General features: G+C 46.1%; 2 protein-coding genes across 8 annotated transcripts in view; one reads left to right on the plus strand and one right to left on the minus strand.

The window, feature by feature from the left end:
- The window catches only part of DNAAF1 (dynein axonemal assembly factor 1), a 26425-nt gene extending 12564 nt beyond the window's left edge, over window positions 1-13861 (minus strand). Inside the window, exons 1-6 of one of the 5 annotated variants that reach the window (XM_033843915.2) lie at window positions 13506-13861; window positions 10927-11062; window positions 10384-10475; window positions 8533-8754; window positions 8228-8394; window positions 4936-5057 (exon numbers count right to left, since the gene is read on the minus strand). In XM_033843915.2, the coding sequence (XP_033699806.1) occupies window positions 4936-5057; window positions 8228-8394; window positions 8533-8754; window positions 10384-10475; window positions 10927-11062; window positions 13506-13641 (875 nt within the window). In that variant the 5' untranslated portion in view covers window positions 13642-13861. The remainder of the gene's footprint in view (window positions 1-4935; window positions 5058-8227; window positions 8395-8532; window positions 8755-10383; window positions 10476-10926; window positions 11063-13505) is intronic. The other 4 variants (XM_019941351.3, XM_033843917.2, XM_033843916.2 and 1 more) reach the window with 4 other exon arrangements.
- HSDL1 (hydroxysteroid dehydrogenase like 1) overlaps window positions 13853-27490 on the plus strand; it is a 16973-nt gene continuing 3335 nt past the window's right edge. The window contains exons 1-5 of one of the 3 annotated variants that reach the window (XM_033843919.2): window positions 13853-13955; window positions 21167-21225; window positions 24126-24351; window positions 25028-25473; window positions 25682-25909. In XM_033843919.2, the coding sequence (XP_033699810.1) occupies window positions 24132-24351; window positions 25028-25473; window positions 25682-25909 (894 nt within the window). In that variant the 5' untranslated portion in view covers window positions 13853-13955; window positions 21167-21225; window positions 24126-24131. Of the gene's footprint in view, window positions 13956-21166; window positions 21226-21280; window positions 22263-24125; window positions 24352-25027; window positions 25474-25681; window positions 25910-27490 lie in introns of those variants that run through there. The other 2 variants (XM_033843920.2, XM_073796421.1) reach the window with 2 other exon arrangements.

The raw sequence follows: 27490 nt of genomic DNA on the forward strand, positions 1-27490 counted from the left end.
GGCAACTGCTAACAGCTTTAGAGAGGAAATCGACAGTAACACACTAATAGTGGGGGACTTTAACACCTCACTTACACCAATGGACAGATCATCCTGACAGAAAATTAATAAGGAAACACAAGCTTTAAAAGACACAATAGACCAGATAGGTTTAATTGACATTTACAGGACATTCCATTGGGAAACAGCAGATTACACTTTCTTCTCAAGTGCACGCGGGACATTCTCCAGGATAGATCACATCTTGGGTCACAAATCAAGCCTCAGTAGATTTAAGAAAATTGAAATCATATCAAGGATCTTTTCTGACCACAATGCTATGAGATTAGAAATGAATCACAGGGGAAAAATGTAAAAAATACAAACACATGGAGGCTAAACTATACGTTACTAAATACACAAGAGATCACTGAAGAAATCAAAGAGGAAATCAAAAAATACCGAGAGACAAATGACAATGAAAATACATGATCCGAAACCTATGGGATGCAGCAAAAGCAGTTCTAAGAGGGAAGTTTATAGCAATACAATCCTACCTCAAGAAACAAGAAAAATCTCAAATAAACAATCTAACCTTACACCTAAAGGAACTAGAGAAGGAAGAACAAACAAAACCCAAAGTTACTAGAAGGAAAGAAATCATAAAGATCAGAGCAGAAATAAATAAAATAGAAACAAAGAAAACAATAGCAAAGATCAATGAAACTAAAAGCTGGCTCTTTGAGAAGATAAACAAAATTGATAAACCATTAGCCAGACTCATCAAGAAAAAGAGGGAGAGGACTCAAATTAATAAAATTAGAAATGAAAAAGGAGAAGTTACAAGAGACACCGCAGAAACACAAAGCATCCTAAGAGACTACTGCAAGCAACTGTATGCCAATAAAATGGACAACCTGGAAGAAATGGACAAATTCTTAGAAAGGTATAACCTTCCAAGACCGAACCAGGAAGAAATAGAAAATATGAACAGACCAGTCACAAGTAATGAAATTGAAACTGTGATTAAAAATCTTCCAACAAACAAAAGTCCAGGACCAGATGGTTTCACAGGTGAATTCTATCAAATATTTAGAAAAGAGCTAACACCCATCCTTCTGAAACTCTTCCAAAAAATTGCAGAGGAAGGAACACTCCCAAACTCATTCTATGAGGCCACCATCACCCTGATACCAAAACCAGACAAAGATACTACAAAAAAAGAAAATTGCAGACCAATATCACTGATGAATATAGAGGCAAAAATCCTCAACAAAATACTAGCAAACAGAATCCAACAGCACATTAAAAGGATCATACACCATGATCAAGTGGGATTTATCACAGGGATGCAAGGATTCTTCAGTATATGCAAATCAATCACTGTGATACACCATATTAACAAATTGAAGAAGAAAAACTGTATGATCATCTCAATAGATGCAGAAAAAGCTTTTGACAAAATTCAACACCCATTTATGATAAAAACTCTCCAGAAAGTGGGCATAGAGGGAACGTACCTCAACATAATAAAGGCCATATACGACAAACCCACAGCAAACATTCTCGATGGTGAAAAACTGAAATCATTTCCTCTAAGATCAGGAACAAGACAAGGATGTCCACTCTCACCACTATTATTCAACATAGTTTTGGAAGTCCTAGCCACGGCAATCAGAGAAGAAAAAGAAATAAAAGGAATACAAATTGGAAAAGAAGAAGTAAAACTGTCACTCTTTGCAGGTGACATGTTACTATACATAGAAAATCCTAAAGATGCCACCAGAAAACTACTAGAGCTAATCAATGAATTTGGTAAAGTAGCAGGATACAAAATTAATGCACAGAAATCTCTTGAATTCCTATATACTAATGATGAAAAATCTGAAAGAGAATTTAAGGAAACACTCCCATTTACCATTGTAACAAAAAGAATAAAATGCCTAGGAATAAACCTACCTAGGGAGACAAAAGCCCTGTATGCAGAAAACCATAAGACACTGATGGAAGAAATTAAAGATGATACCAACAGATGGAGACATATACCATGTTCTTGGATTGGAAGGATCAATATTGTGAAAATGACTATACTACCCAAAGCAATCTATAGATTCAATGCAATCCCTATCAAATTACCAATGGCATTTTTTACAGAACTAGAACAAAAAATCTTAAAATCTGTATGGAGACACAAAAGACCCTGAATAGCCAAAGCAGTCTTGAGAGAGAAAAACGGAGCTGGAGGAATCAGATTCCCTGACTTCAGACTATATTACAGAGCTACAGTAATCAAGACAATGTGGTACTGGCACAAAAACAGAAACATAGATCAATGGAACAAGATAGAAAGCCCAGAGATAAACGCACGCACCTATGGTCAACTAATCTATGACAAAGGAGGCAAGGATATACAATGGAGAAAAGACAGTCTCTTCAGTAAGTGGTGCCTGGAAAACTGGACAGCTACGTGCAAAAGAATGAAATTAGAACACCCCCTAACACCATACACAAAAATAAACTCAAAATGGATTCGAGACCTAAATGTAAGACCGGACACTGTAAAACTCTTAGAGGAAAACATAGGAAGAACATTCTTTGACATAAATCAAAGCAAGATCTTTTTTGATCCACCTCCTACAGTAATGGAAGTAAAAACAAAAATAAATGGGACCTAATGAAATTTAAAAGCTTTTGCACAGCAAAGGAAACCATAAACAAGACGAGAAGACAATCCTCAGAATGGGAGAAAACATTTGCAAACGAATGAACAGACAAAGAATTAATCTCCAAAATATATAAACAGCTCATGCAGCTCAATATTTAAAAAAAAAAACCCAATCCAAAAATGGTCCGAAGACCTAAATAGACATTTCTCCAAAGAAGACATACAGATGGCCAAGAGGCACATGAAAACGTGCTCAACATAACTAATTATTAGAGAAATGCAAATCAAAACTACAATGAGGTATCACCTCACACCAGTTAGAATGGGCTTCATCAGAAAATCTACAAAGAACAAATGCTGGAGAGGGTGTGGAGAAAAGGGAACGCTCTTGCACTGTTGGTGGGAATGTAAACTGATACAGCCACTATGGAGAACAGTATGAATGTTCCTTAAAAAACGAAAAATCGAACTACCATATGACCCAGCAATCCCACTACTGGGCATATACCCAGAGAAAACCATAATTCAAAAAGACACATGCACCCCAATATTCATTGCAGCAGTATTTACAACAGCGGGGTCATGGAAGCAACCTAAATGCCCATCGACAGACAAATGGATAAAGAAGATGTGGTACATATATACAATGGAATATTATTCAGCCATAAAAGTGAACGAAATTGGGTCATTTGTAGAGATGTGGATGGACCTAGAGACTGTCATACAGAGTGAAGAGTCAGTCAGAAAGAGAAAAACAGAAAAACAAATATCGTATATTAATGCATATATGTGGAATCTAGAAAAGCGGTACAGACGAACCAGTTTGCAGGGCAGAGATAGAGACACAGATGTAGACAACAAACATATGGACACCAAGGGGGGAAGCGGCGGGGGGCGGTGGGGGGATGAATTGGGAGATGGGGATCGACATATACACACTAATATGTATAAAATGGATAACTAGTAAGAGCCTGCTGTATAAAAAAATAAAATAAAATAAAATGTGGGCTTTCCAAATGGAATGTTATTTCACAGCATTATTTTGGAAGTATTTACTGACACTGGCTGCAATGTGGGTGAACCTTAAAAATCTGCTTAAAAATCAGTGGGCTTCCCTGGTGGCGCAGGGGTTGAGAGTCCGCCTGCCGATGCAGGGGACACGGGTTCGTGCCCTGGTCCGGGAGGATCCCACATGCTGCGGAGCGGCTGGGCCCGTGAGCCATGGCCGCTGAGCCTGCGCGTCCGGAGACTGTGCTCCGCAATGGGAGAGGCCACAGCAGTAAGAGGCCCGCGTACCGCAAAAAAAAAAAAAAAAAAAAAAAAGCAGTGATGATATACATGGCAGTCCCAGGTTCGATATTCTTGATATGCAAAGAGCTCTTATGAATCAGTAAGAAAAAGCATCCCCCCAAAAGGAAACTAGGAAGAAGTCATGAATGCAATACTTATAGAGAAGGAAACACAAATGCCCAACAAAGGTAGTAAAAATGACCAACTTCATCAGTTACCCAAAAATGCAAATTTAAAACGAGGTACTGGGACTTCCCTGGTGGCGCAGTGGTTAAGAATCTGCCTGCCAATGCAGGGGACACGGGTTCGAGCCCTGGTCTGGGAAGATCCCACGTGCCGTGGAGCAACTAAGCCCATGCGCCACAACTACTGAAGCCCTTGTGCTAGAGCCCGTGCTCTGCAACAAGAGAAGACGCTGCAATGAGAAGCCCACACACCGCAATGAAGAGTAGCCCCTGCTCACCGCAACTAGAGAAAGCCCGCACGCAGCAACAAAGACCCAATGCAGCCAAAAAATAAATAAATAAATGAATAAAAATTAAATAAATAAATAAAGCGAGGTACCACCTTCACTCATCAATTGGCCTGGCAAAGGTTTTGTTTTGTTTTTTTACATGGCTGTGTCTGCGGAAGTTATAAGTTGATACAAACATTCTAGAAAACAATTAGAAAATATTTAAAAACACCTTTTAAAAGTCTCAAACCACAGTCTTTATCTTTAATCCAATAATACAACTCAGGGTTCCATCCTAAGGAAATAACCGGCCATGAGATCAGAGGCTTATATAGAAGGATAATTATCAAAGGATTATGAAAAATCTATGAATAAGTGCTCAAAAACAGGGAATTTCCTATTAAAAACAATCATGTAAGCCATTAAACCTATTTAACTGAAATATTTAATGATGTGTGGAAATGCTCAAAAATCAGAAAATTTTAAAAGTTTAATATTGAGTATGCTCAACTATTAAGTATGATCAAAAGGCTTTTTGTCTCCTTACCTGTCCTTTGGAAAAACTGGTCTGTCATCCAGGTATGTTAAATGTTTTAGTCGTACAGTGAGTGTCCGTCGATAATTCGGGATGTTCCTAATCACTGGGTTTCCCATCAAATTCAGTACACGCTGGAAGCACACAGGCAGAACCACATTAATCACTGAAAAATGGATGCGATTAAAACATTTAATATGTGCAGTGCTCTGAAAATAAATAAACAGGGAGTGTTTACATCAAATCACGAAGACCATATCAGAGAAGGCAGAGGCTTTCGTTGTTTCTGTGCCATCAGAACTGTCCCGAGAACTGGGCAGCCCTTTCTTCTATTACACTTGAACTTCAGATCCTAAATCTCATTGTCCTTCCAGAACAATACTGGAAAACACTTCCTGAGGCCTTTACCCGAGGGCAGTGATTGCATTAGTTTTGCTGGCCCAATCTCTTTTACTGAAATTAATCTCCAATTGATCATTTTCTGTCCTTCCCAGCCAGGACCCATTTTAAGAAAATGTACACAGCAGCTAGACAGATAAGAAGTGGTGACTGAGGGCATAGGATGCAAAGTGCCTGCTTATCTACTGCCAAGCTTATAGGTCTTCTGGATGTCAAGTCGGGACCAGGAAAGGGAAAGCGACACAGCAGTGCCAGTGCGCCGTCCCCACCCCTCTTTAAATACTGTCACCTCCCCTCCTGCCGATGAAACTCAAGAAGGTGAATGGTCAAGGTGACATGTGGGTGAAACATTTAACATCAGTTTGCCTGAACTGGTGAAATGTTTTTCATATCCAAAGTGATTTTTCTTGTTCAGGAAAATAAATATACTGGTTCAAGTGACCTGTTCTGTGGGGCTGAGTCGGGGGAGCGATGTGCCCCAGGGGCAGGGACTAAAGGGCTGCGTGTGTAGGGAGAATGTAAAAGCCATCACAAAACCACCACGAGGCTGACTGTTCTTGTTATGGGTTGAATTGCTTCCCCCCAGCAAACTTATATGCTAAAGTCCTAACCCCCAGCGCCTCAGAATGTGACTGTATTTGGAGACAGAGTCTTTGAAGAGGTGATTAAGATTAAATGATGTCATTAGGGTGGGGCATGATCCAATAGGTCCTTGTAAGAAGAGATTAGGACACAGAGACACACACCGAGAAGGCCATATGAGGACCCAGGGAGAAGATGGCCACCTACATGCCAAGGAGAGAGGCCTCAGGAGAAACCAACCCTGCTGACACCTTGATCTCGGACTTCTAGCCTCCAGAATCATGAGAAAATAAATTTCTGTTGTTTAAGCCACTCAGTCTGGTACTTTGTTACGGCAGCCAGGCCAAACAATGGTATCATGATACAGCTCTATATCATCACCATGTACTGGTGACGATATAGATTCTAAAGTCGTCCTTGGTGACAGTCTGCTCTACAGACTGGTTTTTTGGGGTTTTTTTGTTGTTTTTTTTTTTGCGGTACGCGGGCCTCTCACTGCTGTGGCCTCTCCCGTTGCGGAGCACAGGCTCCGGACGCGCAGGCTCAGCGGCCATGGCTCACGGGCCCAGCCGCTCCGCGGCATGTGGGATCTTCCCAGACTGGGGCACGGACCCGTGTCCCCTGCATCAGCAGGCGGACTCTCAACCATTGCGCCACCAGGGAAGCCCTACAGATTGTTCCTGAACTATGGTTTGCTCACTGTTTTTCTTTAAATGGACTTACTTTTTCCTTCTTATCCATACCCTAAGCAGTAAACAGTGAACTCAAGTTTGTTGTGTGCTATTTGGAATATTTTTTCCTAGTTCACATGACAACACATATACACTAAAAAGCAAGGAAGTCATCAAAGGCTGCTGGAGTGGAGTCCAAAGGACACAGGAGCTGCCTGGAGGGGTTGCCACAGGCCAGAAGATGGGACCATTCAATCACCCCAAATTAAAATGACAGCAAGGGTTAAGTCATATCAAATACTGTATCTATAAATCTTTGTGTTCACGATGATAACGTGAACCTTTAGAGGTTCAACCTCATTGTCACCTTTACAGGTTCCTACGTTCTTGACACATTTCTCTGAAAAGGAATACATAAAAAGAAAAAAAAAACAAGCATTTATCCTAGCTTTTTCTTCTTTTTTTAAAAATATTTATTTATTCGGTTGCACTGGGTCTTAGTTGTGGCAGGTGGCTGTGGCTCACGGGCTCCTTAGTTGCAGCTCACTGGCTCCTTAGCTGTGGCATGTGAACTCTTAGTTGCGGCATGCATGTGGGATCCAGTTCCCTGACCAGGGATCGAACCCAGGCCCCCTGCATTGGGAGCACGGAGTCTTACCCACTGCGCCACCAGGGAAGTCCCTATCCCAGCCTTTTCTATATGGACTTTATATTAGGGAGGCATGAATGGATGAGCAAAACTGCTCTTTGTGGAAGCATTCCAGCTAATAGGTGCAGAAGGAATAAGAGACTTAGAATACGGTCACTGTGTGACTCCTAATGAAATCACACATGGAGGCAACATGCTTCGGGAGCTGCAGAAACGATCAGGGGAAGGGGGTGAGGGACTTCATGAAGGCTGGATCTGGTTGCCAGCAGCCAAACCCACGAATCAAGCTGAAAGTTACAAAACGAGAGGCGACCAGACTTACAGGTGCCCTGACTGATGCAACAGCAAACCTCAAAGTTAGATTCTGAGCCTATATCTGATCAGGTCTCTGGCTCCACCATCATTTTACAAGAGATACTGGGGACAGCAGAACACGTTAAACCACACCATGAGGATGCAGTCAGCTGAATCCAGGATGTGGCTGACAACCAGAGGAGGGACCCGGTTTCTTCGACAGATTTATGGTGTGTGTGTGTGTGTGTGTGTGTGTGTGTGTGTGTGTGTGTGTGAACAGCCAAGGGGAGACTGTGATAGATCAAGAGATTTGAGAGATGCGTAATCCAAACGTGATGTGTGGATCTGGTTTGGATTTGCAAAACCCAACAGTCAAAGCACATTTTTGAGACAAATGGGGAACACTGAATATGGACTGGTTATTAACCGTCCTTCTGATAATATTTTAGATATAATAATAGTATTGTCATGATGCTTTTAAAAAGTCCTTATCTGTCAAGAATACGCACTGAAATATTTGTGGGTGAAACGATACAGCATCTGGCATTGAAAACACTCCAGCTAAAAATACAGAGAAGAAAAAAAAGTGTGATGGGTGTGAAGAAAGCAGGGAGAAAGGAAGGGGGAAGGGAGGGAGGGGAAAGAGAAAAGAGATCTGCTGTCTACAGAACACAAGATAACGCAAGTTGTGTGCGTGTGTGTGTTTTACCAGGTTGGGCATGCTCTCGAGAATGCTCAGGATCTCTGGGTCACTCAGCTGGTTGTGGGAAAGGTCAAGGACACAGAGTTTCAAACATTCCTTGAGATGCTGAACGTCTTCCACGGTCTCTAAGTGGTTGTGGGCCATCTGGAGTGTGTTGAGGACCGGCAGGCAGGCTGGAAGGGGAGGTGGGCAGAAGTAAGCGACACAGGTGGAAAAGAATGTTAAGAACCTCCGCTAGGAAACGGTGGTGGATGTGGGTGCCTAGTGGACGCCCCACCCCATCCCGCCCCGCCACGTCAGGGCCTTCTTACAGAGGTTTTCAATGGTCTTGATGTAATTGTTGCTGATGTTGAGAGCATCCAGTTTCTGCAGAGGTTCTAGGTTCTCGATCTTATGGAGCAAGTTCACTTGCAAGAAGAGGCATCGCAGTTCCGTTTGGGCCTCTAGGTTCTCGATTTTCTGTATTCCGTTGCACTCCAGCCAGAGACAACGCAGCCCTGTGTACTCTTCCAAGTTCTCGATGCGGTCAAAGCCTAGTGGGGAGGAAGGGGGAGTCGGTTAAGCTTCTACACACTCAGAGGCACAGGGGTCACCCTCTTTTCTGCCTATCTGCCCAGCATCCACATGTCCTTCCTCAGTTACACCACTGCCTCTTTGGAGGGACATCCCTGTCCTGATACTACCCCATGGCTCTCTGCAGGGAGCTGGTCACGCTTAGCCGAGTGGAGCCAACCTTCATGAATCCCGGGGAACTTTGCTGGCTCCATTGGAAAGAGGTAACTTTCTGCTAGAATTGCCAGCCTGGAAGGGTGGAGCCTAACACTGAAGGAGCCACCTTCCCTTCTCGCCTGGGAGTGGGGAGAAGTGAGGGGCGACCTGCCTGAAATGAATGAGCACAAGGGAAAGCAGGGCCAAGGAAAGGGGAGAAACAGCCTCGTGAAGAGATGCGGTGAGCACCAGGATGGATACAGCTGTGCCTGAAGCCAGTCCAAACTTCGGGTCTGGTTTGACGGTATTTTTCAGTTTTATGAGCCACATGTAAGGTGAGGAGAACAAACATTTTTGTTTCCTTGAGTGACTCATTATAGATTTGTAATTCACAGTGCACCTGCTATTACCAAAACTTTTTCAAAGTCATTTGTTTTGTTGCCTGAAAAGTTTTAACCAAAAGTTTTTATTAAAAAAGGGTAATAGCAACGATGAGGCAGAACCACCCAGCTAAGTCATTCCCAGATTCCTGACCCTCAGAAACAGTATCAAATAATGATAATTTTTTAAGTTGGTAAGTTTGGGGGTAATTTGTTAGGCAGCAGTAGATAATATAGGCATATCTCTCTCCTAATTCTTCTACCTCTCTGATTCTTTCTACTTGGTCTAACCCACTGGGTCTTCTTCTTCTTCCCACCTCTTAAATATTGGTCCTCTGGGGTCTGCCCCCCTAAGTCATCTCATCACTGTTACACCAAGATATTGGGTGGAGGATTTTGGGGGGGCAATGTGGAGGTGAGGAGACCAGTTAGGGGTCGTTCCACACCTTTAGAGTAGTTGTGCTGCTGGAGCCCTCCGTGAATCTCCCAGGCACAGCGTGAACCTTCTCACAGTGGCCGCCCTGTCCCCCAAGACACCAAAGCATCTTTACCGTATCCGTCTCTGTATCTTCAGCACTTGCCAGGCACACAGAAGGCTCTCAGTAAACATTTACTGAACAAATGAACATAAAGATGGTCTGATGAAGCAGGGTGGCCATCCCAAGTTCAGCACGAGGTTGGGAGTTCTCACTCTGGTTCCTCATTGCTAGAATAGCCCTGTCTATGAACCTGAACTTAAGTTTATGTGTGATACGGGACACCGACACAGTCCTTCACAACGTAACCCTCCCAGGCCCAAAGTATTTACAAGTAGCTACTGGCTCGAAAAAGTATGAGTCCTTTAGCAAATATAAATAAAAGATACCAATGTGTTTCCCTTGAACCCGTATTAACTCCAGTCACGTAAGACTTTTTCTTCAAAGAAATATTATTGCTTTTCCATGCATCTCCACTAAACTCTGAAATTTCTACTTAAATATAAGTTAAGAACACCAGATGATCCCTGCAAGTAATTCTTAACACCACTGGAGTCTTTCCACCTGACATGAGGTCGCGCCTCCACCAGACGCTTACCTTTATAGTGTAGGTACAGCGCATCGTTCAGCGCTGGGGTGATATAAAGCTTATGCTGCTTGCATAGTTTTCGCAGAAAATTTTTAGTCATTCTGTGGAATGAAAAACATGAACAAGAAAGTTATTTCAATTTGTCAGCTGTAAAATATATCCCATAAATTCTTTGCCACACCCATTCCGTCCACAAATTCCAGAATATTCTATATGCCCGATGACTTTGTTTATAGCTTTCAGGGCCTCGTCCAGTATTGTGACTTTCGGCCTTCTCAAAAACTGCAAAGTGTGTTCTAATAGAAATACCTTTGTGTCATCAAGAACTACTAATGTTTCTCTCTCTCCAGGTCCAGCATTCAAGTTGTATAGATTGTGGTTAGTTAAGCCACAGAGCGACGCCCTCCTGCCTCTGCCACTAATCCTCAGACGTGGGGCCGACTATTTAATCTCTGTGAGCCTCAACTTCCTTATCTGGACAAAGGGGTGATTGTAACATCCACCTTAGTGGGTAAACGCGTCGTGCTGAGTGGCAAGAGCACACCCACGTACCTGGGGCCACGATCCTCTTTGTCATCTCTTTGCTGTGCTAAGTGACCCTCTGACCAGCTATCACCACTGTGTTTCTGCTCGCTGAGGTAGGAAGTGTCCGAAGGACCTACGCATGTTTCCTTAGGGTCATTAATTTCTGTAAAATAAAGAGATTGGTTCTATAGAGATCGAGAAATGTATAAAAAATGTCCCCCAATTTCAACTTGATGAATAACTGTCTGCTTTTAGCATGGAACTGGTACTCTTTAAATGTATCACGGTGATTTTTAAAGCACTGATAAGGACTATGAAAATTTCACTTCTAGGCATATCTTTGATGAAACCTCTTGTACAGGTGGACACGGAGACGTGTGCGAAGATATTCACTTCTGCATTACTTGTAACAGCCAAAACCTATTAATGCAAATGTCCATCCATAGGGACTGGTTCAATAAAGCAACAGATTATTATTCTGCCTTGGAATAGAATGCACTGGAGCTATGTCAATCAATATGGATAATTCTCAGAAACACATACGGAGTGAAAAAAGCAAGTTTCGTAATGAGCACAGGATATCATTTACATAAATCAAACCCACACAAACCTATGCAGTGCATTGTTTAAGGACACATTTTAGATAGACAGGTAGATAGGTAGATAGATAGGATAGGAAGAGAGAGAGGCAGATGAGATTGAAAGAACCCACACAAAATTCTGGAGGTGGGGAGAAGGGAATGGGGCTAGGAGTAGAGGTGGGGTAAGGCAAAAAACATCAAATTTATCTGAAATGCTTTATTTCTTTAAAAAAAGACTTGAGGGGGCTTCCCTGGTGGCGCAGTGATAGAGAGTCCGCCTGCCGATGCAGGGGACATGGGTTCGTGCCCCGGTCCGGGAAGATCCCACATGCCACGGAGCGGCTGGGCCCGTGAGCCATGGCCGCTGAGCCTGCGCATCCGGAGCCTGTGCTCCGCAACGGGAGAGGCCGCAGCAGTGAGAGGCCCGCGTACCGCAAAAAAAAAAAAAAAAAAAAAAAAAGACTTGAAGTACATATGATTAACATGCTAATCATTTTCAATTCTTGGTGGTGATACATGGGTGTTTGTTATAATGTTCTCTGTTCTTTTAAAAAAGTTCTCCAAACAGGAGGGAGGAGCAAGATAGAGGTAGGGGATTAAGAAATATAAACTACCATCTATAAAATAAATAAGCTACAAGGGTGTATTGTACAGCAAAGGGAATACAGCCAATATTTTATAGTAACTGTAAATGGAATATAATCTATAAAAATTTTGACTCATTACGTTGTACACCTAAACTAATATTATAAGTCAACTATACTTCAATTTAAAAAAAGCTCTCAAAAAACACACAAGAAGAAACAAAAATTATGGGAATATCTTTGGTAGAAAGAAAATGAACACGCTCAAATGCACTTATTTTTTTTTAAAGGTCAATTAAAATTGGCTGATTCAAATGCACTTGATCTTAAGGGCTGTTTGCTGCTGCTCTCTGGGTGTCCCTGTGGACTACCGAATGAGATTAAACACTCCGTGTATGGGACTGTATCTTATAATTTCCTATTTCCCACTGCATATACTGCCTAGCCACCAGAGGCACCAGATAAAGGTTTGCGGAATAAAGACTAGATGCTCAATATACATAATAATTGATTGGTTTTATTAATAACAAGAACTGCTATTTATTACTGGCCCAATGTATGCCAGACACTCTAATTATAACTATCTCGCTTGCAAAAGAGGAGACTGCCCTATAGAGAGCTTAAGCTCTGGGCAAACAGCCATAAAACCGGCAAGTTGCAGAACGGTAGCGTGAACCCAGCAGGAGTGGCTTCAAACCTGTGTCTGTGCTCAGAGCAACATGGCTTCCCTACAGCAACTCTTACAGGGCTTGCCTGGACAGTCAATGCTCACGATATATTTGTTGGCTGGGTTCAAAACATGAGACACACATCAAGTAGTTTCTTTACCAGCTCCTAAAAAGTTTCCCTTACAGTCCAAGCCAAGCAGGAGGGGAGGCTGTTTTCTAAGCCCATTCCGGAAAACTTTGGTGAGGAGTCACCTCAGAAGAACCAGCTCGTCATTCACTCTGTCTACCACAGATCAGACACTGGACCGGACACTGCCAGTTCAATCAGGATGTCCTGCCCTGACATAGCTTGCCATCTAGAGGGGGAGAGAGCCTTTGATCTTGCATGGTGACGGCAATAAAGGGAAACATTCAAAACATTAAAAAGTTGGGCGGTGGGGAGAATGGTGTGTTCAGTGAGGGCTTGGGCTCTGGAGTCAGACTGTCCAGGCGTGAGTCTGTTCTGTCATTGACTGGCTGAGGGTAATCTGTTTGGAGAAAGTTCTATAACCTCTTTAAGTTCCAGGTTCCTCATCTGTATGAAACGGGGAGAGGAGTGCCTACCGCAGAGGGAGGGTGTATGGTTCGAATGCAGTGAGCGCACGGCACGCATCGTTTAGTAAGTGTCGGCCGCCATTATTATTATTACTATTACTGCTGGCTGTGAAGACTAGGGGTGTGGTGCTGGGCGCAGGCCGTCGCCCCCCTCGCCTCCCTGGGGCGGCTGTCTGCACCTTCCTTGCGGCCCCCTTGGCCTGCGTTCCCGTGGTCACCCGCCGACTCCTCCACGGCTGGCTCCAAGCCCGGCTCCCGCGCGCAGTCCTGTTCCGCTCCCCCGTCCGCCACGGGCTCCGAGGCGTCGCGGTTCATGTTTATTCCTGAAACACTGAACACCCCGTAGCAGTGGGGAAGCCCGGTTGTGTGGGATCACTACGTGACCCAGCCCGCCAGGGCACTCTGCGTCTGCGTGTGCGTCGTTGGCAGGCATACGCTTCCCTGGTCCCCACGGCAACCACTGCGCACGCGCACTCGGGACGCCGGGGGGCGGGTCCCGCAACGGTCCCGCCCACAGCGCGTGCGCGGGTCACGTGGGCGCGCGGCTCGTTGTAGCTGCGGCGGCGGCGACGGGGTGGTGGCCGAGCGTCTTTGGTGGGACCGGCTCCGAGACTGCGTCGCCTCTGCAGGTACCGCGCCCCCCACGCCAGGCCCTGGGCCCCAGACCCTCCTGGTTTCCCTCGGCGCCCACTGGGACTTCGGCCCGGCGCCTCCTTCTGCGCCCCACCACGCCCCCCTGGACTAGTGCCCTCAGCGCCGAGACACCCAGGCCTCCCGGACCCTTTCGTCCCTCCCTTCCCTCGGACCCCGCCCCCAGCTTCCCTCCTTCCAGAGTGTCCCCCAAGAGCGCCCCTTCCACAGCTCCATCCCGGCGTTGCACCCACACAGGACTCCCTTTTCTGGGCCCGCCCCTCCCCCAGGACCCGGCCGACCTGGGGCCCCAGCCACCCCGAGCGCGGGTCCCACTCTTTCCCAGACCTGACCCAGGTGCTCCGCACGAGGCTCTGAAGATCACCCCTTTGTGCTTCTTTATTGTCGTTTCCAAAGGACTTGGTCTGAGTGGGATTCGTTGTCGTCGTCTTTGTTCTGAAGTAGAAGTAATTCAGAATAAGGGAGCTCTTGGAAAAAGGGCCCCACCAGTTCCCCAGCGGCGGTCATTTGTTCGGCCCTGCCCGGTGCTGGAGGGGAAGGGTTCTGGAGACCAGTGAGGCTGTCGCTGTTCCAAATGAACGTGCAGCCCAGACACAGACCGGCGCTTGAAGCCAAACTCAGCGGCCCTCTCGGTGATGCTAGCAAGATGCCTGCCTGGGGGTCTTACAGTGGGCGTCGCCAGCCAGGGCTCAGGACTTTGGTAGACCTTGATCTGAATTCCCACAGCCCAATTCTTCTCTTTACCTCGGCAAGCCTCAGTTTCCCCGTCTGTAAACTGGGAACGATTAAAACTCTGCCTCGTAAGGTTGATGAGAGGGCAAGTACGATGGTGGGAATAAAGCACTTAGTGGAGTCTTTTGCATAAAGCCAGCTCTCAGTTTTAACCCTGAGCACTACAAATAGACAAGAGCTGACGTTGAACACTGAATTATAGTGGCTAATAGCCAAGGTTTATGGAGCAGTTATGTTCTGGACTCTGTTCTGAGTGCTTTTTACATATGATCTACTTTAATTCTCATTATAATCTTAGGCAGGAACTATTAGCCCCGTGTTTACAGGTGATGTAAGGAAAGCTCAGGTGAAGTAATGTCACCTTCACCCAAGACACACAGCTCTTATATGGGGAGCGTGGATTCGAATCCAGGATGTCTATATTCAAAGTCTGTGGTTGTAATCACTACAGTAATGTTCCAGGGGCATAGAGTTCAACAAATTGGTATTTTTTTTAGCAGATTTTTTCTTTTTGAGATAAAATTCACATAACATAAAATTCACCATTTTAGCCATTTAAACAGGTACTGCTCATAGCAGCATATTCATGGTGTACAGTCCTCACCACTATTTAATTCCAGAACATTCTTATCATCCCCCAAAGAAATCCCACCCCATTAGCAGTCGCTCCCCATTTCCCACTCCCCCTGTGGCAGCCCTAATCTACTTTCTGTCTCTGGATTTGCCTTTTCTGGACGTTTCATATACGTAGAATCCCATGATGTGTCTCCTTTTGTCTGGCTTCTTTTGCTCAGCATACTGTTCTCAAGGTTTGTCCATGGCATAGCATGTATCCATACTTCATTCTTTTTATTGCTGAATAGTATTCCATTATGTGGATAGACCACATTTGTTTATCCATTCCTCTGTTGTTGGACATTTGGGTTGTTTCCACTTTTTAGCTCGTGAATAATGCTGCTATGAACACAGCTGTACAAGTTTTTGTGTGAGCCTAAGTCTTCGGTTATCTTGGGTCTATATCTAGGAGAAGATGCTATTATTATTTTAATTCCCACTGCACAAAGGGAGACCTGAACCTGAGGGTTATCGGATCTTGGATGAGAACTCCCGTGTTCTGCTCTTTCCATGCAATTCATGGTAGTGGTATACTGAAACTTGGCAAAGGAAGGTAAGGAAATTCCAGAAAGTCATGATACACCAATAATAACTTCGTCAAAGTGCTGATGCAAAGTTTGAGAAGCTTCTCAAGTTTTCTCTCCCCGAGAGGGAGGTTTGAACTTCGAACACAAAGCATTATTTGCTTCTGTTTGTTAAATAAATGTCATATACCTGGCACCATGCCAGGTGCTGAGGCGGAATAGTAAAGATGGATGCGATCCCAGCCTCACACCATCACAAGGCTGTGGGAGGATTAAAGAGTTAAATCTGAAAAACAAAACTGTAAAAAAAAATTTGGAAAATAATATGGGAAAATATCTTTATGACTTGGGACTAGGATGGGATTTCTGAAATAAAACATGACAAGCACAAACGATGCAGGGAAAAGATAGATAAATTTGACTACATTAATATTAAGACATTCAGTTCATCAAAGGCACTATAAAGAGACAAAGCATACAGAGAGCTAGTATCTACAATATGGAAAGAATTCTTATAACTCTGAAAGAAAAAGAAGACAACACGTCAAAAGCTAGGAACAGGCATTTCATAGATGAGAAAACACAAACAGCACATAAACATCAAAGGAGTGCCAGTCAGCCTTATTAGTAGTCAGGAAATGCCAGTGAAAACCATGGTGAGATCCCATTTCACAGCCAGCCTTTGGCAGGAAGTGAACTGGTGGACGTTGCCAGCCACCGAGAGGAGACAGCATGCGCTCACACTTGCTGCTGGTGGGCGTGTAAATCGGTGCAGCCGCTTTGGCAACATCTCGCTGGATGCCTGGATGCCCTGTGGCCCAGCAGTTCGACTCATAGGCCTATCCCTTTGAGGAACTCTTGTACACGTGCCTAGGAGACATGCACGAGAAGGTTCATGGCAGTGCCATTCATAATTGTAAAGTGGAAACCAACGAGAACAACCCATCAGCAGTAGAATGGTTATATGCATTGTGTGTCTGTACCGTGAGGTAGCGCGGCAGTGAGCGTATATGGCCTACAGCTACGGAGGCGTGGGTGAGTCTCAAAGACAGCGCTGAGTGAAAGAAGGCACCAAAGCATACCGAAGGGGTTTGATTCCTTTATGTAAAGGTCAGAACCAGGGAAAACGGAATATTTCAGAATCCACGCTGCAGTAATAGTACAACTATTAAAAAAAAAAAAAAAGGGAATATTACATCAGAATTTAGGAGATTGATTACCCCCCCCCCCCGACCCCAGGTGGCAGAAGGGGATGTGACCAGGGAGGAAGCATCGGGGCTTCCAAGACTGCTTTGATTTGTGAAGTAGGGTGTCTGTGCGGGTGTTTTGTTCATTACTCTTTGAACTGTGCATAATAGGTTTTACAACTTTTGTGTACATTTTCCAGTTTTCTTAAATTACAGAAAAATTAGTTTTAGATATATTTCCTGCCCTCGAGAGGCCTGTGTTCTAGTTGAGGAACCAAGATAGAGTCCAGTTACTGCACTGCTCCGCATTCTGTTTAAGTGTTTAAGTGTCACGTGGGGGAGAGAGACGGAGGGGAACTCATGCTGGTGGGTGTGGAGACCTGGGAAGGGAAAGGAAGAGGGGCGTGGGCCTCCCGTCCATGGGTCCATCCCCAGGGCTGGCGTGTCGTGGTGCTTGTCTGCGGGTCCTGGGACTGAGCTGGGGAGAAGGGATGGGACTTGAGCTGGGCTTGCGAGGAGAGACAGGATGGGAGTGCTGAGAGCAAGGGTCTGAGTGAAGTGAGATTTCTATTAAAAAAAGGTTTAAAGTCCTAACCCTGCAGCCTTACTGGAAAGTGCCGGCTGTTGACGGGGGTGGTGAGGACGGCCTCAGCCAGTCGAAGATCTGAGGAGCCTCTGAGGATACTTTCTGCTTCCTGAATACACTGGAAGGTTTTGGTTTGAGGGATGTTTCAGGATTTGCAACTTGTCTCTATACTGTCTTAAAAACTAGACTGGCAGTCTGTCCGTCCCTCCATCGTAATTTCCTATGACTGCTGTAACAAAGCGCTACAAGCTCAGTGCCTTAAAACAAGGCATAGTTACTCTCTTACAGCTCTGGAGGTCAGAAGTCTCAAGTCAGTCCCACTGGACTAAAGCCAGGGTGTCAGCACGGTTGTGTCGCTCGGGGAGGCTCTGGGGAGAGTCCGTATCCTGGCCTTTGTCAGATTCTGGAGGTGCCTGCCTTCCTTGACCTGTGACCCCTCTCTGCATCTTCAGTCCAGCAGCCTCTGGTCTTCAAATCTCCCTCGCGCTCTCTGACCTCTGCTTCTTGGTCACAACTCCTTCTCTGATTCTGACCCTTCTGCCTCCATCTAATAAGGACACGTGTGATCACGTTGGACCCACCTGGATAATGCAGGAGCTTCTCCCCATCTCAAGATCCTTAATCTTCAAAGTCCCCTTGCTACACGAGGTGACATGTTTACGAGTTTTGAGGATTAGGGTGTGGGCGTATGGGAGGGCCATTATCTACCCACCCCACTACCTTTTGTTCGGTGGTGTTTTAATTGTCTTTTTTCCATCATACTTGCTTTATTTTCTTTGAAAACATTTTGGACAATCTGTCTTATGTTCTTGTAGCATCACCCCCAGGTAGCATTCATTTGGATAGCCTGGGGATGCCTGTGTTTCAGCCAAGACACTGCTCCCAGAGCTCTTTGATTCCCGAAGGGTTTTGTATTAGGTCTGATCGCCTTTTTCACGGTGATGTCGAGTCAGCTAAACTGTAGGTCAGGATAATGTTACAGGCACAGCAGCCGCGCTTTGAAGACGTGACTTTGCTCCTGGAGTCTCGACCATAGTTTTCCCATGATGCCTTCATAGTTGTGATGTTACCTCAAAGGGGTTTTTTAGGCTCTTTTGGAGCAGTTTTGGGTTTATAATAAAATCGATAGGAAGGTACGGAGACCCCATGTGCCCTCTACTCCGGCACATGCAGAGGCTCCCCTGTATCAGCGTCACTGGCCAGTGGTGCCATTTCTGCCGAGCATGCGTCTACCCTGACACGTCATAATCACTCAGACTCCGTAGCTTACCTAAGGGTCCTTTAGCCCTGATGAGTATTGCCCTGGAGAAGTAGAAAATGCCTAGAAGACAGTAGGGAATTGCACTGCGTTTCCTATTTCGGGGACAGTTCTGACTGTTTGCCTCTGTTGTTCACCGATGTCTTAGTTTTCGTAGAGGCAAGAAAACAAAGCTTTATAATAACTTGTCCAGGTAGGGTGTACAGGGACCAGGATTTTACTGTGTTGCAGTGTTGCTTTCTAAGTAATGGATTTCTCTAGGTTTTAGACTAGTACCTATCCACAGAACAATGAACTAGTCAAAGCCCCAAAGCAAGTGAAGAGCAGCCTGCTATCTGTGCGTACCTTGGTAGGCTTCTCGGCCTAAGTGTGTAGGAAACCCCTTTAAAACTGCTTCCACGAGCTTTCCTAGAACTGAATGGCTTTGGGGGGGAGTCCTGATTTCTTCCTCCATTAGAAAGACATTATTTTCCATCAGCTACTTACCGATGGGGAGAGGATTAAGAGGATGTCGGGCATGTAGAATTTCCAATCCTTTGCCATTTATGGTCCATCGAGGTGTGAGCAAATGGGGGAAAATGTCTGGCGTGTCTGAGGAGCGGCAGGGAGTCGGTCACAAAGCTGCGTGCTCTCCGTCTAGCTTTGCTTCGTCCCCGTCTGGATGGACCAGGGCCCAGGCCGCCTGACTTCCTGCCCGCAAGGCCACTGCCCCTCCACCGCCGCCAACTGCCTTTTGCGCTAAACTTGATGAGCGCCTGCCTTTGGCCCAACGTTTCTGTGTGGCATAAAGGCATCTCACAGCCTGGACTCCCCTCCCGGCCCTGTTTCCACCCCTGGGTGCGCATCCCGTGCTGTGAGCTCGTTGCTGTTGTCACCGTTTCCCGGCAGGCTGGGCTGTTCCTGGGCACGTCTCGCCCCTGCCCTCCTCCCTGGGGAATCGCTCTGTTGAGAGACCCAGCACGGGTCCTCGGCGTCTGACACTTACTGCTTTCTTCATTGCTGTTCTAGTAGTTTGTAGACTTTCCTACAGCCTAGTGACCGTGCGTGTTTAGGCTTCTTGGCTGCATCGTTTATTATTCATAACTAAATTGGCTTTTGAATTTATCAGTCTTTTGTGAGTTTGGTTGGCGTGAGTCAGGTCTGTCCACGTTGAGCTGCCTCTGGGGAACGATGAGATGCATCTCAGACCTAGAATGCTGTCAGCCCTCTGATGATCCGCGATTAAAAAAAAAAATCCAGCAATGATAATCAACGTGTAAGGTAGCTGTCTGTGACGGAATTGCAATTTAAAATACCGTGACGGTCCCCCCTGACTGGTGGTGCAGGGTATCCAGTGGGTGGAGTTGAGAAGCGGGGTTGGAGGCCCTGGCACCACTGGTCTCTGCTCCCCTCCGATGCCTGTACAGCTCCTGCTGGGCCTGCGCAGGACGGCCCTGGGGGCCTTGCCCACGAGGGGTTTCTCTTTGTAAAGGATCGCAGGTGTTGGTGGTCCCCTCCCCGCGGGACGGGACTGAGCTGAGCTAGGCTGGGTGGTGCGATTTCATGCAGCAGCTGGTCTGGGCCCTCCTGTCCGTCCGCGCCAGGGGTTGTGTGAGGTGCTGGAGGGGTGTGTGGGGAGATGCGGCCCCCCAGGGAACGCAGCCTTGGGTGGGGGGTTTCAAAACCGAAACAGGCACCAGGCGGTGTCTAGGGCGGAGGGAGAAGGGAGAGGTGGCACTGGCGTTTCCTTCCGTCTCCTTATCCGTAAGCCCCCGGCCCCAGGCAGGCTGGAAGGGGCCATTCCTCCCTGCCGTTGCCGCCAGCCCAGGACCCACGTGCTCAGGTGGGCAGCCGGGATCTGCCGGGAGTGTGGAACAGGTGCTGCGGCCGAGCGGAGGGTCTAGTGCTCTGTGGCTGGAGTGAGCACAGTGTTTGCAGAGAGGAGGATGAGGCCGGGGGAAGCCCAGCAGATGCCCGGGACAGGTCGGGGGCAGGGTGTCTGCTCGCCGTCCTGGGTCTCCCTCCAAGCGGTCCGGACAGATTTTGTCCTGTGTGACGAAATGTTCCTTAAGGAACAAGGTGCAGGAGCCGGGATGCCTCCCCGCCCAGCCTTCCACCAGACGGGCACTGGCGGCGCCTGCCTTTTTCCCAGACCAGGGGATGCGTCGCTGCCTGTGCAGGGAATCACGGCATGAGAGTTGTTCCGTTTCCTTAACTTTTAAAACGCTTTGGTCGTAGTTTTATATAAACTTATCCCAGCTGAGCTGTGAAGGAGAGGCATTTGTTTCCTGTTGGTTTTTGTTCACAGCTTGTCCTGAGGAGAAGACAGAGCAGTGTATTCCTGAAGGCCCAGGGCTGGCAGAGGAGGTAAGAGGAAACCACGGGTACTTAATGACTTGAGCAGAAAAATCGGGGAACTCGGTCGCAGTCAGGCTTCTTTTGCTGAAGTTTTTCCTTCTGAGATGTTCAATTCTTGAAAAAAATGGTGTTTGAGAGGGTCGAAGTTCCCTTTACACAGCTTCCCCTTGGGGTGAGTCATTCTCTGAGGCATACCTGACCTTTTTAGCTGGAACCCTATTACAGACACTCCTGCAATTCATTTTCTCACAAGTATTTCTTTGGCTACGATCCATTAGTCCTTGATATATGGTTTGCAATTTTTCATTGAAAACACTGTTTTAACATTTTAGTTGTATGCCCACCTGTTATTTTGAAGAATAGATTTAATGTTCCAAGTATCTAGTTTCTTGGTCATAGTTTTGTTATTTCGAATTTTATCACATTTTGTTTGAAAAGTACTGGTGCATACAAGTATTATGTTTCACATTTGCTTTCTTCATGGCCTAGTATTTGATTAATTATGACAAAAGGCACGTGTCCACTTTAAAAAGTTATCTCAGGAACTCCTAACTTAGGGTGGTTGGGTTTGGATTCTCAGTTTTTATAAAGTTCTTCCTGGTAAGAAGCTAATGTTTTGGCTGTTGCTCTGGGAATCGAATTAGCGCCATTCGGGGACGGCAGCCAGTGTGAGTGTGCTCAGTGCCCGGCAGGGGCCTCTGCAGCCGGCGCCTGCCTCCTCAGGAGGGGGCTGTGTGTTGAGATGGTGCAGCAGCGGGGACCCTTGGAGGGGGTGACACGTCACTACCTCATCGCTAGCATCCGGAAGCTTTGAGAGGCGCTCATGCACAGCAGTAAAGGGGTGAACACGTTTAAGGTGGATGACCGTGACTGTGAGCGTCTTTCAGAGGATTTGGAGCAGTGCCCGGAGCGTACGGCCTTAGTGGGGCGGACGGACCAGAAAAAGAAAAGCATCGTCAGCCCAGACTGCATTGATCTTGATAGTTCATGTTTTAGGGGATCTCAGCCAGTGTGGTCCATGGAGAAGCATTACCCCAGAGGAGCATGTAATTGTTTTTATCTTATTAAGTAATTGGTTTGTGTGCTTAATCAAGTTTATAATGTTTTCTTTTCTTGACCAATCTTGGCATCCTTGTCGTAGGAGGTAAGTTTCTCTGAACAGAACCCCAAAGTGTACAGCACTTTACTTACTGGAAATAAGGTGGCCCCTTCAGTCATTTCCTGTATTGCTATTTGAGAAGGACGTTTCTTTAACTTACTTAATGCCACACCCATTTAGAGTTACGGTAGGAGTGGAAATTTTAACGTTTGAGGGGTTATATCCTCATCGTGAGGCATTTAGGAATCTTGCTGCCTGTTTCTTTCAGTTTTCTGTCATATTTCTTTTGTGTGTTTTGTTGGTTTGTAATTTGGACTGCACACTCAGGTGCACACTCAGCACACAGATAGATATCGATATATACATATTTATATTCAGTAGTTTTTTCGTTATTTTATGTGCCTGTTACCACAGTGTGATATCATTCTTACATTGTGTTCCATTCCAGAGGTTAATTTGTTTTCTCCACTCTGCAAACCTTGGTTGAGCTCAAATTGCATTGCGGTCGAGTGGGAAGGAATTCACTTATTCTTCCTTAAGCTTATGCCAACTTTTGCTGCTATTGTCAGGGATTTTTCTTAGTTTCAGGATTTATTTTTTTCCTATTCTAATGCAGTTTCTATGAAAGGGGCCACTTCCAGAAGTTTTATATAAATGTTTGTTTGGCTTAAATCTATTTTCTTTTATTAATATACAATAAATGCTGTATCCTTGTGTTTGTGCATATCAGAGCTCCCTGAAATTTAATTGTGGTCTGTTCTGATCTTTTTGATGTTTGACCCTCACTTGATAGCACACAGTTGGCTCAGGCCTCAGTGGCTTCCTGGGTCTAGTCCAGGATGAAGTTCATCAGCCTTGGTCGTGCCCGGGCTTTCTCTGCCTTTCTGAGCACAGGCGTACATACACCAGTTCGTATGACATTTAAAGTTGTTTTGTTAAATGTTCGTCTCTTCTTCTAGGTAGTTATTTACTTCATCTTTGAGTCCTTAGCATCTGTCACGGTACATGGCACATAATAGGTGCGTCGCGATGCTTGCTGTGTGAATACTCACAAGAATTGAATTGGGCTTTTCTTTCCCCAAACGTTAAGGGGCCAGGGAAGGGTAGTGGTGTGCCAGTGACATCAGCACAGTGGAGCGTGCTTATGCACTGTCGTTTGAGAAAACAATTCTTCAAGTTTGGGGAGTATCTCTTTTTAAATATACATTTATGAATATTATTTATACATAATCTAATTTATGTTTATTTGATGTTAAAGTTTATTAGAGCTTAGTTTTGTCACAAATGGGTTGTAAGGTCTTTGAGGCCAAGGCCCTGTCTTAATATTTCCTCTGTTTCTTCTCCTCTGTCTCTCCAGGGATAGTAGGCCCTCTGCGCTTGCCGGTTTTGAATACATACAAATTCAGTAAAAGAAAGAAACATACCTCTCAGCTGTTACGTGAATTAAAAGCTCTGTGTCTGTCGCTGTGCTGGACCAGGAGCTTTTTCTGGCATAGGGCATGTTGTGTTTATCTCCATAGCCACAACATTTAGCGCCGCAGTGCCTGGATTTTAGTAGGAATTTGGTAACTCTTGATAACTATGTTGACTAATCTTCTTGGAAGGAAAGAACTTTATAAGCTACAGATGTTAAATAATGAGATCATAAATTGTCTGGATCCATGGGCTATGTGCATCTGAACGGTTAGTGTTATTGAATGCAAAATTGTTAAGCTCTGATGTCCTCGGATTCCTTTCTTCCCGCGCACTGTGCATGTTCCTTTAACTTACTAAGCAGAGGCCACCTCTCTCTCGCTGCCCTCCCTTGCAGGCTGCCATGGCTGCCGTCGACAGCTTCTACCTCTTGTACAGGGAAATCGCCAGGTCCTGCAACTGCTACATGGAAGCCCTCGCCTTGGTTGGAGCCTGGTACACGGCCAGAAAGAGCATCACCGTCGTCTGTGACTTCTACAGCCTCATCAGGCTGCATTTCATCCCGCGCCTGGTGAGCAGAGCAGACCTGATCAAGCAGTATGGAAGATGGGCAGTCGTGAGTGGTAAGAGATGAGTTTTCAGTTCTTGCCCAATCTAAAAATGAAATCATCTTTCCTGTTTAATCTGTGTTTTAAGTTGGATGCATCATTCCTGGAGTTACTGAATTTGATGTAATGTTTTCATGGGATAAAGAAATAAAACTACTCTGTTACGATTATGGGCGCATTTCTTACCGCCCTCGTCCTGGAAGAATTTCCCTGTGATTTCTGTGCTTCTCATTCTGCCCCTCCTGTTGCCAGTCCAGCTCCAGCCCCACCTTCCTAGCCTTTGCTTTTCCTTCTTGCTCTCTGTTTTCAAAGTGTCCTTACAAACTGGTACCACTTTCAGAAACACTTCCCTTATTTTAAATTTCATCTTAATTTACCATTGTTTCCCAGGAAAGTACCCCCTGGCACTCATTCAAGCCAGATGAGAGTTTGAAAACAGTTTCCCACTGTGTCTCACAGTCAACTTGGTGAATGTAAAACGCTCTTCCTCTGCCTGTCAGAGTGTCTGGGCGAGTATTTGACTAGCTTGTGTCATGGATTTGACCTTGTGCTTGACTGATCACTTACAGAACTCGGTTTATTTCTAGTGTGAATCCTTCTCTGATTAAACCCGGACACAGTGTATTTAAAGTCCATTTTAAAGGTCACACTGAGAAACGAGTTTGCTCTCTTGTCCCTGCTTGTACTGTAGGCGCAACAGATGGGATCGGAAGGGCCTACGCAGAGGAGTTGGCCAGCCGTGGGCTCAACATCGTCCTGATCAGTCGGAACCAAGAGAAGCTGCAGACGGTCGCTAAAGACATAGCTGACACCTACAAAGTGGAGACTGACGTCATTGTCGCGGACTTCAGCAATGGCCGCGAGATCTACGGCCTGATTCGGGAAGCCCTGAAGGACAGAGACGTTGGCATCCTGGTGAACAACGTGGGCGTGTTCTACCCCTACCCGCAGTACTTCACACAGGTCTCGGAGGACACGCTCTGGGACATCGTCAACGTGAACGTTGCCGCCGCCAGTCTGATGGTGCACATAGTGTTACCCGGGATGGTGGAGAGGAAGAAAGGGGCCATCGTCACCATCTCCTCCGGCTCCTGCTGCAAGCCAACCCCGCAGCTGGCGGCGTTTTCTGCGTCTAAGGTAACGCGTCCCCAGTTGGAAAGTGAAATCACCATGCTGGACAGTGTTTATCACGATGGTTTGGTCCAGTTTGTTGAGCTCTTTGTCAGCAGCTCGTGTTTGCTTGTGCTGTATTTTTTTCCCTGAAATGACCATTAAACCTTTTTTTTCTCCTGAATTTCTTCCGAGTTCCTGAAAAATTAGGTCTTTTCCCCTCCTGTTTCAACAGGCTTACTTAGACCACTTCAGCAGAGCATTGCAGTATGAATATGCTTCCAAAGGAATTTTCGTACAGAGTCTAATCCCGTTCTACGTAGCTACCAACGTGTCCACCCCTGGCAGCTTTCTGCACAAGTGCCCGTGGTTGGTGCCTTCGCCACAAGTGTACGCACATCACGCTGTTTCTACCCTTGGCATTTCAAAAAGGACCACAGGATACTGGTCCCATTCCATCCAGGTAACAGTGTGCGCTCAGCTCTCGTAATTAGGTTAATGCATCCTAAACCTTTTTAAAATGACACTTGGGAATCTGATTGGAGCATGATGCTGAAAGATGAGGATTGTGAATTCTGATTCTCAACCTTAGAGTGCTCCGGTTTAAGGATCCAGCTCGCGTTCTTTGAGTTCCTTTCCATCTTCTCCATTCCCGTTTGTTTCTTACCTTTTTAAGTCCCGCCTGTCTCAGTCTCTGGGGAGCGCATGGCATTTGTGTTTTCAGCACTGTGCACTTTTCCGATGAGCTGGATGTGTACCCTCGCTGTGGACGTCCTCCCCTCAGCTCGTTGTTCCCAAGTCCTACTGAGCCGGGTCCCCGGGGAGGCTACTCTGTATCACATTGGTCAGGAGCAGGCCTGGACACACGGGTCAGGATCCCCGAAGGCGCCCAGAGCCTTGCAGAACCCGACCCCCCCCACCCCGGCTTTTCCGCAGTTCCCGGTGCCTGGACACTTGGCATCCCTTTCCTGTTACTGCTGTTATCTCAACAGGCCGATGAGTCAGCCTCCGGAGTTGATCCGTCAGTACCCAGAGGATGAAATTCTCTCCTCTTCCATTAGCTCTTTCCCTCCCACTGCCCAGTGTGCTGAAACCTCCCTGGGACAAGCCAATGAGTCTCCGCCTGCCCGTCCTTAGGAAACGGGCAGAATCCATCTTGATGCTGGTCCCCCTGTAGTGGACAAGTGGTCATGAGAGGAGATTTAAAACAAACAGATTTCTAGATGCTGCTTCACTCTCCACTCAATAAACAATGAAAATAAAATGCCCTTTGGAGGGGCATCCGATTACCTAGCCTGTGTCAGGCGCCCCCATGTTTCAATGTGACCCTCCTTACAGAGTCCTCCTAAGGGACCATATATTGCCTTCTTTCATCTCCTTGGATTTTAGAGCCTTTTGCTTTAGGACAGTGGCCCCAAGGAGGAGTATTTGGGTATTTTTTTCCATGAAATCCTGACTCTTTAAAGAGGTCCAAAGAGACCTTGGTCATTTTCACAGGTAGTTACTTACGGCTCCAGGCCAAACACGGGACCCTTGTCTCCAAGGTGGCTAAGCTGAAGCTTCTGTGGAACCTGCTGGGAACACCTGCACCTCTGGGACCCTCACCCCACAGTTCATCGTGCTGGGACCCCCTCCTTGTTCACTGTGGTTCCTGGAATAGCAGAGTGACCTGGGTCTGTTTCTTAAGGAGTGACCTGTATTATTACACCTCTGGTCAAGGCTAGAACATCAGCACCTGCCAGGGGCCCATCATCTCCCCTCCTTCACACACAAGGTGTTAAACTTTTGCTCGGTCTCGGACAGATCCGTCAGTGTTGCGCAGGGCTTCTCCACCTGAGCACTAGTGGCGTAGAGGTTGGTTCGTTCCTTGTTGTGGGACCTTCCTGTGTGCTGTACGATGCTCACAGCATCCTGGACCTCTGCCCACGAGATGCCGGTAGCACCACCACCCCACTTGTGACAGCTAATACTGTTTCTGAACCTTGCCGAATGTCCCCTGTGGGGACGTGGCCCTGGAGACCCCCTGGAGCAGAGCAGCATCAGC

This window comes from Tursiops truncatus, chromosome 19 (genome assembly GCF_011762595.2).
Source record: "Tursiops truncatus isolate mTurTru1 chromosome 19, mTurTru1.mat.Y, whole genome shotgun sequence".
In the NCBI taxonomy this organism is placed as follows: Eukaryota; Metazoa; Chordata; class Mammalia; order Artiodactyla; family Delphinidae; genus Tursiops; species Tursiops truncatus.